General features: G+C 34.8%; 1 protein-coding gene across 2 annotated transcripts; it reads right to left on the reverse strand.

The window, feature by feature from the left end:
* Positions 1-335: 335 nt before the first annotated feature.
* LOC137722509 (sodium/hydrogen exchanger 2-like) lies at positions 336-5,270 on the reverse strand. Of its 2 annotated transcripts, none has more exons than XM_068461524.1 (15): positions 4,795-5,270; positions 4,180-4,547; positions 3,945-4,063; positions 3,342-3,439; positions 3,170-3,229; positions 3,047-3,093; positions 2,767-2,961; positions 2,616-2,662; positions 2,445-2,511; positions 2,234-2,334; positions 2,023-2,124; positions 1,773-1,911; positions 1,613-1,675; positions 1,398-1,481; positions 336-1,142 (listed from the first exon to the last, which is right to left on the reverse strand). In XM_068461524.1, exons 2-15 carry the CDS (start codon positions 4,354-4,356, stop codon positions 813-815), a joined length of 1,629 nt encoding a protein of 542 aa, XP_068317625.1. In that variant the 5' UTR covers positions 4,357-4,547; positions 4,795-5,270; the 3' UTR covers positions 336-812. The 2 variants fall into 2 exon arrangements, with proteins under 2 accessions (XP_068317625.1, XP_068317626.1); XM_068461525.1 differs by having other exon boundaries at positions 4,180-4,573.
* Between the last annotated feature and the right edge of the window lie 6,295 nt (positions 5,271-11,565).

Here is an 11,565-nt window from a genome sequence, read left to right on the forward strand (position 1 = left end):
CGTAATACAAGTTGAGTCCACCTTCGAAGTCAAGACTGTCTTCCAGATGAAAATGCATTGAGGCAACTCAAATGTCCGATGATCATCAAGACTTGTATCAACACGAATCTAAATCAGCTTTGATACTTCCTACAATTTCATTTTAAATTTTCATCTTTTTGATCAAGTTTCCATAAAAAACAACCGATATCAATATCCATCGATATTTTTGACATTTACATATCAATATTTCCAACAACAACCGACATTTTAAACACTGGCTATGAATATTAACAACAAAATGGATTCAACGCATGTTAATTTGCAGAAACAAAAAGCAAACAACACTACAATCATTGTCGGAAACAAAACATTATTACATTACATTACATTGAGCTCTCAGATTCAACCGATGTGTTTGTGACAAGAAACAACCCCAATCCGGTGATTAGAGCAAGTAAAAGAACAAGCTATACAAAATACACAGTAGATCGAAACAAAATACACATAGATGATGGTACACTTCTACAGTTTTACCCTTCATAAGCTATATAGAAGCAAACCTCGAAAAATATATCATGTGCTCAGTGGGTTCGAGTAGAGAAATTTTTCATTATGACGTGATCACAAATGGCACACCGCGTGTTTTAACAAAAGTAGTGGGAAACTTTATTTTTTAAGTTATTAACTTTTTAACATACATATCTCACCATTCATACAGTGACACATGGTGTACCACCCCGTGTAGCGGTCACGCTGAAAAATCTCCCGTTCGAGTGAGCATATGGTATAATTTATTTCACATTTTGCTCCACTATATCTTCACAATGCTCTTATTGCCACTGAACGTTGTTGTCCCGTTCAGTTGGTGACCCGGGAACAAAGGGAACAAAACCCCGGCCTCCAAACATTGGACGCATGAATGCGTTGTCAAACTTACGCCAATAGCGATGGACTGTGTGCGTTGGAGTTGTCAGAAGATCGCGTAAGCTGGCCGGCCGTCGAATATCTTGGCCAACAAGATCATCTACAGAATCCTGCCCTAGAAGCGGAACAATGACTGATTTTGGAGAGGTTGGTTCTGACGACAACATGCTGGTTGTTTGTTTTGGTGAATGAGGCAGCAAGAACCTTATAAGAGGTTTCGTCATCAATCCGAAAACCTGAACAAAGTCAAATGACACGTTGGAACCACGGCAAATATAATAAAAGATTAAGCATGATAGAACTACTAAACTTCTGGTAGACCACTCAGCTAATTCTCCGAGAAACGGATAAAACTTTGGCAGACTACGTGCACAATTATTCGTATCAAAACAGGATCAATGAGGAAACAAAAACGTGCACAAGTTCCATGATTAACCAAGGATGGTTTAAGACAATGCTGGAATACACAGAATCCAGAGTAGATGTCTTACCACTGTGCTGACAAGAACAACAGTTATCGTGCTAGTGATCATGATTGCATTTGGTCGCAACTGCGTGTGGCCTGACCTTGTAAACTGTATACAATGAAAAACTGTATTAGATCCTTTCCTTCTTGTAGTATAGGAATCGGTCGTATATGTTCCCATGGAACGCCAATTTTTACTTTTCTCTATGACCAGTAGGTTGTAAGTAATATATAACTTGCCTGATTGTAAGCAAGTGCCATAGACACAGCACCTCTCATGAGACCAGCCCACCATATTATAACCTGCAGGAAGGAAAACAAAATGTTGGTTTAATTTGATCGTTCACTGTATCTGAAGGAAAAGAAAAAAGTAGCGTCGCTGAAGGAACAGAGTGCTTACTTGCTGCCGGAGGCTAATTTTATCACGTTGGTTTTTCTTTGTTAAGTTCGACAAGAATGATAGGGGGAAAACGAAAGCTGCTCTTCCAAGCATAAGAAGACCTAGCAGTATTGAACTCACTGCCACTGATGTTCCAGGACTGCGAATGCAAAGTCAAGCACCACATGTAAATCCACCGAAACTGGTATATGTCCTCGTGTTATGAACATATATGTACAGTGTTCAAACATTATATGTAACAAGGACATACCTGTCACTTACAAATCGCCACTTTTCAATGTCCAAGGCATCCATACCAACATAAAGGAAGATAAATGTTTCGGCAACAAATGACAAGGTTGCGAAAGCATGCCTGTAAGTGTAGAAAAATTGAAATCATTAGTTAAACGACCTATTGAACTGTGTCCTAAACAGGACCGTTACATTCAAATGGCTTGGAGGTAATATCCAAGAAGCCATACTTGGTCGTAACTCTTGAACTCTCAGTCACATTGTGCCAAGTGTAATGCGACATCACGATCCCACAAAAGAACACAGTGAGAATGCCACTCAAATAGAATAACTGCAACACACATCAAATATGTCATTACTATAGTTTTTATACGACCAAAGCAATACGATCTAACTACACACTTGAAGCCGGTAAGAAGGAAGAGCAGAAGAGAAGCTTACTTCAGCCAGTATATATGACAAGTATGCCATGAGCATCATAAGAGCAACCTCACGATCCGTAGAGTGCCTGAATGATGTTACAAACCAGGTTGTGTCAGCAAAAATATCTTCTCTACTTGGCTGCGGAGTGCACAACCCATAACTTGAATATATAAATTAATAACCATATACCTTCCAAAATAAAGCTTTTTGATAATGTAAGCACTAAGCAGCCCTGCCTACAAGAGACAGAAGTTATACTAAGGTACAAAAAGGAAGGGGGGAAAATACCAATATAGCACACTTGTATGTATGGACACGCAGAAAAGAGAGAGGGACTTACAAACACTCCTAGCATAGTGCTTGCGAAAAACAAATATAAGAAGTTGCCCATAAAGTGCAAAGCAATACTGGAATCAATGTGGGTGAGATCAAAGCTCTGAATAGCATTGAAAAGGACCACAGATGTCGCATCGTTAACGACACCCTCTCCAAATACAAGACTGTAGAGTAAAGGTGTCTCATCCTGATTGAGTACCTGAACAATTGGGTAACAAACTTAGTGTAGACCTATTCGTATTTTACTTGTTTGAAAACGTATGCAACATGGATAAATGCCATACCTGCAACGTGCAAACAGAATCCGTTGCAGCAAATATTGCACCGATTGCTACAAACAGGAAATTAAAATAGTTAGAACACAGATAGATCCAAAGAAACAAATGGAACAAAGAACGTGATAATACCAAGGAAGTCCCCCAACTCCAGAGTTCCAATGTCCAACTTCTTAAAGAATTGTGTAGCACCTGAATCAAGCAAAGACAAAGTAAGTTAACTGTTCAAATTTGAGTATAGCTCATAAGTGATAACCGCACTATGCACATCGGGGAAACATCATGTGTGGAGTTACGAGCATACCTAATGATATGATAGTGCAGGATACTAATGTACCAATAGCACCAAACATTACAATGGTCATGAAGTTAACAAAGAACTGCTTCTTTTTCACCTGGAACCTGATACACATAGCAAAGACCAAAACATGAATCATAAGCTCGGAGAAGAAAAAGCCAATTGATTACCTACCGATATGAGATAACCAACATAAGATTGGAAACTTCGATACAAAAAGAGAATTGGTGTTCTGCTTGCAAGATGGAAATAGGCACAACTGATTTAAGTTTTCAAAGATAGAACGGGATCTTGAGACCTTCATAAACCATAATATCTCAATACTCATGCTATCTTGCAGCGTAAGTTATTTTCAGTCTTGTGGTGCAATCATAAGCTACTACTACTACATTTTTGTGACATATAAAACAAAAATCCTAGAAAAAACATCTCGAAGAAAACCATCATCTTTGATAGAAAAGACGACACAATAGGAAATATGCAACCTATATTATTTTAACAGAAAACATCAACCCATAAATAGAAGTAGAAAGAGCAAAGCAACCATGAACTATACACCACTGTATAACCATACATGCCAGAAAATATACAAACAGAGAATAAACTCACCCAGCATTAAAAATAATAGGCGGCAAGAGGTATATAAAGAAAAGATCTTCACTGAAAACCAAAAGATGCGAGCTTTTTCCTCTACTGATCAGAAGAATAACTACTCCGGTGCAAAGCCCCTACAAACGAACCACACAAAATCAATCACAATTTGTCAAAACACACCAAGGGCATAATTCAAACTTTTTTACCGTCTGTTCTGCTTCAATTAAGCGGTAACTAAGCAAATACTCACAATCAAAAGGGCGGTGATCGACTCATTCACCCATCGATTCTCCTCGAGAAGATGTCCGATCACAATACAAGCTAAAAGTAGCGCCACAAATAGGTTCATCGAAACCACGGAGGAGTGGTCCGAAGTGGATAGATTTTGTAACTTTGAGATCATCATGCTCAAATGTGCAACAGCCATTGCATCCGCCTCCTCGAACAAGTTACACAGCCGAAATATATAACAAACTAATTTAACAATCTTTCAACAGAAAACACAAAATACTGAGATTTCCTTTCAAGCTTCGAATTTGCAGAATCTTGGAATTTGCGGAATCTATCTCTCCGAACTGTCCATCTCAATGACCTTCGATATCATAAACCTTATGAACTCTGCATTAAAACGAAAAAGCACACAGCTTTTGGAATGCTAAAACTTACAAATGAATTGCTTGGTTGCCGAGAAAATTGAGAAAATGCAGGAAAGCAACTACTTTAACAATGTTTTCGAATTCAAACGACACAAAGCAGCTGACTTTCCATCAGTTTCCTCCATTTTCTCGGCATCCAAACACAGAAAACAGAAAATTCAAAACACCCATCTGTCCAAAATTCCAACAATCCATAACAAAATGCTTACCAGGGAGATTTGAAGAACATGCATAGTAGGCAAAATTCAAACTCCGCCTGGCGAATTGGGAAAAACGTTAAACACAGCTCGTGATTCTGGATAGAACGGTCTAAAATTCACGCAGAGAGAAAGAGTCCCAACAGAGGAAGCTGGAACTCAATTTCTGCTCCAAAATTCTCTGCAAAACCCCAAAACGCACAGTATTGCAGCTGCAAATGCGAGGTTTTCCAAGCTCAAAAAATGAAAAGAAGATTGATTTTGCTGAATTCAAACCAAAACAATCGAAATTTTCCGAGAAAATTGAGGAAAACGAAGGGAAGTGAGAGAAAATTTTGACAAATAATTGAGAAATACGGAGATTGGAAGCCTCTGGAAAGAGCGAGAGAAAATCTGTGGACTTACAAATGGATGAATAGTTTTAGAGAGAGAAACGGAGGGAGGAGAGAGAGAGAGAGCAGCGTGCTTGCTTTTAAATCATGAAAGACAGAGGGAGGACAGAAAACGAAACAGGGAAGGAGGCGGATGTTTGATCCGATGAGGCCGGTGTAGCGGAATGTGGCGGGTAGTGTGGATCTGGACCGTTGGTTTTGTGATTTAAAATGAACGGGTGGCTGCGGGTGTTTCAGTGCTTAAATTGCCGTTGAGGAAGCTCACAGACGCCGAATTAAGATAAAGACACCAAAAATCAGCCACTCGCGTCGCTGTTTGCCTTGTGAAAAAAATGTATTCTTGAAAAAATAAATATTTCAAAAAGAAAATTTAGAACGTGTTTGGTATCTTATTCAAAAAATTTATTTTTCTTAAAATAAGTCTTAAGAATATTTTTTTAAATAATTTTTGTTAAGATTCAAAAACTTGTTTGGTTTGAGATTTTGTTGGTCCGTAGGCCGAGTAACTAATGAGTTAACTACGTCCTTCGGTTGATGCGGAGCGTGCCAACTCGTTGGCCGAGCTCGGTTGAGGAGTAAATTTTGTTGATGTTGCGTTGAGCGCAATGCTGACTTCTTGATCTTGGGATTGCGACCGAGGAAGGAACAAGTCTCGGCCTTTGGGTTCTCGAGCCTGAAGACAAGGTTGTTAGTTATGTGAAGTTCAATATCAAATTCGGCCCTCAGAGTGCCGAATGTAGTAACTTGTAACTCCTTACTTCGTCGAGAAGCTAATAAGATGACATCTGCCAATAAGGATTCTGAAACCCTTCTTGACCGAGACTTGGATAGGTAACCAGTCGGCCTCGACGCAATGCTGTTTATCCAAACTAAAGGCCTTCACAGTGTTGTTTATCCAAACTAAAGGTCTTCACAGTGTTGTTTATCCAAACTGAAGATGTGTTGATTAAAAAAGAAAATAAAAAAAATCTCAAAATATTTGAGAGGTTTGCGCAGGGTAGTTATGTATTGAATTGAATGCCCCTTTCCTACTGCCACTGCATCTGTATTTATAGGATAGAAGTACTTGCCCTGCACGGTGAGATAATGTTGCAGAGTTTAATTGCAACTCTAATAGGTCATCATTACAAACCTAGCTTTTCTAGGCTTGTCTCATCACCCAAAGCCATCACCTTTATTATGGCATGCATCCTGACCCCCTCTGAATACATTTCAAATTTATTTTTAGCTTCCATGTGTCGGCAGATATTCCAAATCAACTCGAACTGTACTGCTCGCTTAGGATATAATTCACATCATATTTATTTGGTTGAAGAAGATGCTAGGATAATTCATATCAAAAGATAATTATTATGATAAAAACCATAATATTATCCTTTAATAATGACAAAAATTATCTTTACTTTTCCATCATTGAGAGCTATGCTCACTCAACAGCCTTGATTGCGCAGCCGATGGTTTAAATTTGGATCCAAACAGATTTAAAATTATTTTTAAATCTTAAAACTTATACTGGACAAAACTATTCAAAAAGAGAGGATCACAGGAGAGGGAGAAAGATGCGAGATGAGAAAAGAAAGAAAGAGAGGTTCAGACGAGTGAGGGGGAAAGATAAAAAGTCTATATGATTTTTTTCAAGTTTACCGAGCGAAATACTAAAAGAACTCTCTCAAGAGTTAAACTTTTTATTAACTCTCTATCATCTCATTAAAATCCTATTTTTGAGATAGAGTATCCTTAACATTTCACTTGTCGAAGCTCAAGCAAATTAATAATTAATAGAAAATGACATATTTGTGTACACTTTAATGAAAAGGTCTTAAATCTCCTTGATTTTGAATTTCATGATCATAAATTACTTTTGGCTTGACAAAAAATGAAAATCATAAATTACTTGTGAAGTGGTTATTAATCCAGTTTACCCCGAAAAAAAAAAATATTACTTGTGAAGTCACGAAAGTCCTTTTCCATGGAAGAGTTAGGGATACATAATGGGCATAAAAAGTGCATCGGATCATGAACGCCTTTACCTTAGAATGAATTAAGATTACATATAGAGTTACACGTATATTTTTTTCTAAGAAACGATATTCTCTACAGTAAGGAGTGAATAGCAGGCTACATCTCACAATCGGTTATTAATAATATAGTTCAAATTCGTTTTTGACGAGAATCAACCTAAAACAATTAGACATACATTTTAAGAAAAAAATCATGTTCAAAGAAAAATAACAAATTTAACTAAATACTTTAGGATAGGCCACAAATTTAATTGCATTGTGGATCCATTACTAGATAAAAGATATTGAAGATTACCATTTTGTCCTACACGTATTTTTTTTATGGAAACTTTAACGTAAAGTTTCTGGTAATGTTCACTTTAACGAAAAATCACATTTTTACATTAAAAATTCAATCCTGGCACTATTTAGTTTACCCTTTATTTTGTCTTTATTGTTAAAACTCAAAATTTTCAAGTTTTTTTCATTTTTTTTATAAAGGATTTAAATTTTTTTTTTTTTTTTTTTTGAGTACATAAATATTTTTGCACTAAGAGGAGAAGGAGTTCGGTGAAGCCACACAATGAGTAGCCTAATTTGGTATCGAATTCGCCATCCACGAGATTCGAACCTAAGGTCTCTCACTTTCAAATGAAGAGGAATACCACCAGACCGTAATACTGAGTGGTCATGAGACTAGCTTTGTGTGTAGGTGTAGATTGCCTAAAACCTATGATTTAGATCCTACGGCCTATGGGATTAACGTAATGAATTTTGTCATTTAAAAAAATGTTACGTTGCGTGATAATCACAATTCATTAGAGAGCATAATAACTTACATGACCTTGATACGTCAAAGTGCTTTTTACCAAAACATTCTCAAAGCATGCTCTAAAAACTTAATCGTGTGGACAAATCACTCAAGTAATCCGTTCGAATTGAGGGTAATTTGATTCATGCCACAAATCATTTTTCCAACTCTTCCTATCACGTTTAGGACTCTTTGATTAATGCAGTTATGTAAGTGTATTTGTATTTAACAATAGTCAATATGCATGTTTTATTGTACAAAATGGTTGCACAAAATTAGTAGCCATAAGCGCTTATCAAATAAACATTTAGAGGTGATTTTAAAATGATTGAAAATGATTTTGGTGAAATTTTTTTTGAAATTAATCCTCAATTGAAATTCAATTGGATTGTAAGAAAACACTTTGAGTACATATTGCAAGAATTCTTTCAAAAAACACTTAAAGTGTTTGCAGAATTCAAAATCAATTTTACAAACAATATTAATCATTTTAAAAACATTTTCAACCGAATCCTATATTACTAGCCGGAGGGCCTTATGACTATTAATTTTGTTTGGGTTATACATGAGGATTTGGAATTAGCAAAAATGATTTGCACAAGAAAGGAGTAGAGACAAGAGTAGTCGAACGAAATAAGTGACCATCCCAATCCAAATGTAGTAAATGAGAATTTTTTTAATGTGATCGGTATTTAAAGTGATACATATATTATTATACAAATAATGAAATATGTGTGTTAAAAAGGTAATAATTTAAAAAATAAAATTTTCTACCACTTTTATAAAAACAAGTAATATATTACCTGTATTGCCGTCATAATAATTTTTTTCGTAGTAAATGAAAAGTTTAGTGTATAATTATGTATTTGTAATAACCACGTGGTGCGGCTGCATTCGTCATATATCTAATCTTTTTTATGAATATCTTAAGGTTAGCCACTGAGAGAAGCACAGCTGGCTAAGCTGGCTCTGTCGCAAGCTGGTCCCTGTCCAACTTCTTCGACGTTGATGTGAATAATCAAGCAACTCTTTTTTATCTCTCTGTTTTTTTTCTTTTTTTGGGTATTTGGTTGTGTTTCTCTTTGCCTTTGCTTCTTATTGTTTTCGACAACAGATTCTAATTGTGTTTTATTTGAGTTTTTCTTCTATGTACCAGAGTATAACATGGATCGAATTTTAAATTGTCCAATGCTTTGACCATGATCAAATAATAAAATAAAATCTCCGGTTATCACGATGAATATCGTACAATAAAAGATAACGAAACTTAATGAAAGGAATAGAGAAGAGAGACTTAAGTGAAAGTGAAGTGGTAGAGCCTACCAACATTTCCAACTACTGATTGATCGGAGAGAAACATTGTAATTCAGACATCCACTTGTTTATGATTTGAATTATGCATGAAGGTTGTAGTTTTTTGCAAGAGAAACAAAAGCACTCTTCGTAAGAGTGCTACTAATAATTATCAACAATATTTTGAGGTTGGAGAGATTATTTAGTAGGCTGGAAATTCTATTTTCGGTACACCAAATATTATAAGATAAGTGATTAAAAGTGTATTTTTATTCAAATGTATAATCACTTGTATTATTTTTACATATTGAAAAATTTCTCTAAAAGTTTGGTCCTTCCACGTGTTATGTAGGTAGATTTAGATCTTGGTGGGTTGATGTATGAAGGCCAATTAAGGCTGAGTCAAGTTGGCCAACTTTATGATTAAAAAATAATAATAATTAAAAAGTAGGCCAACTTTTGAAACTAACTTACGCATCAGAAAATGCATGCATTATGGCGGGGATCACGTGAAAATGCATCCAAAATATCTATTAATTGTATATTATGTATTTTCTCCTCAATAATTATGTTTTTATGAACACGGAATTCTGCTGATTTATAATCGATGTTTGTAAAAATGAATAGAAGCATACTAGATCTTGTTTAAGTAGTATTCATATTGATCCCAATATCAAAATCCTCCTGAAGTACATACAGTTTCACAAAAACATCGAAAATACAGATTACGACGAAATATAATATTCATTACTAATTCGAGATATCTGGTTATGGTTAATTATTATGTTCCTTAACTCAATTTCTTTTCGGATATAACAAATATCCCTTCTCATAATAATATTTGTATCAAAAACAAAAAATCAACTCCAAAAAACTTTATTACGAACAATATCCGCTAAATCCCCTAAATTACAATGTTTTGTTCATACACTTGATATGCATAAATACTTATCAATTTGACGGTCGAAACTTAAAACAGTGTTAAAAGTAAAAAGAGATATGTGGATACCATTATCCTAACTTTTATCTATATTATTACATGTCGATGTTAAATTAAACAACTATTATTTTCTCACACATCATATTTGCATGAACAAGAACTAGCCAGCAATCTCTGAAAAGTCGCACCAGCAGCATGAGGCGACGCCACGATCGTATTATAATGCAAACAAATTACGAAGCTTTGAATCTCAGAGGAAATTTATATTTAAAAAAAAAAAAAAAGATTTGATTAACAAATCTTGTAAGAAGAAAATGTATATAATTAACAACAGATTTGGATGGGCAACATAAATTAATTGAGATTAATTAGCACAAGACAACGATCACCTGAAGGAAAAAAAAATTATGGAAGATGGGAAAACTCGGTCTTTTGTAATTAGTACTAATGAAAGATGTTTCCATTTTTCTTCTTATTTTAATGAATAAATCATTGATGTTTATGGTGATTTAGATGGGATATCTTTTTGGAATAATAATTATAAGTTCATTTGAAATTGCTTTTAAAATGCTTTAAGCATTTTCGATAAAAATGTAATTGAATCATGAAAAAACAATTCTAGTACTTTTGGAATTGAAAAATATTTTTTTTAAAAGTTTTGAGTCTTTTAAACGAGCACCGAATTATTGGGTTTGCATCTTGTTGATCATGCACACATTGATGCAACATGCGGGGTCGTCTTTTTGGGGTCGGCCTTTTTTGAGACATGCATTTTTCTTGTCTATACTGTTATAAAGGGTTATAATAATTTTCACTATAAAACTGGGTTATGATAATTTTTTTGTCTATAATTTATAACAGTGTCGAACTCATCATAATTTCAGACACAACCAAATCATTCACAAAATGTTTCTCATTTGTGTATAGGGAATTGTTATTGGCATTCCAAAAATCTCATTCTATACTCCAAATCATTCACAAAATGTTTATCATTTGTGTATAGGAAATTGTTATTGGCATTCCAAAAATCTCATTCTAATTAGCTAGGGATCGTACTTCTATATGATCGCTAGTTTACTAGCAACTCCCTTCAAGGACCATAGGAAGAAAAGTACCGATCGTAACATTTTTACCCCTCCTTTTTTTCTTTTTCTTTTTCCATTGAATTTTTTTTCCTAAAACTATTTTTTATTGATTTTTAAAGCTCAAAATATGAGAATATCTTTAAATTTAGGTTTTAAATCTTTAATTTCAATTTTTTAAATATTAAATATAATAGATTTAGCATGGGAAAATATATTTTGAAGAACATGAATATGATAGTTTGTAGTTATGGTAAGAGAAATA

Source organism: Pyrus communis, chromosome 17 (genome assembly GCF_963583255.1).
Source record: "Pyrus communis chromosome 17, drPyrComm1.1, whole genome shotgun sequence".
Taxonomy (NCBI): Eukaryota; Viridiplantae; Streptophyta; class Magnoliopsida; order Rosales; family Rosaceae; genus Pyrus; species Pyrus communis.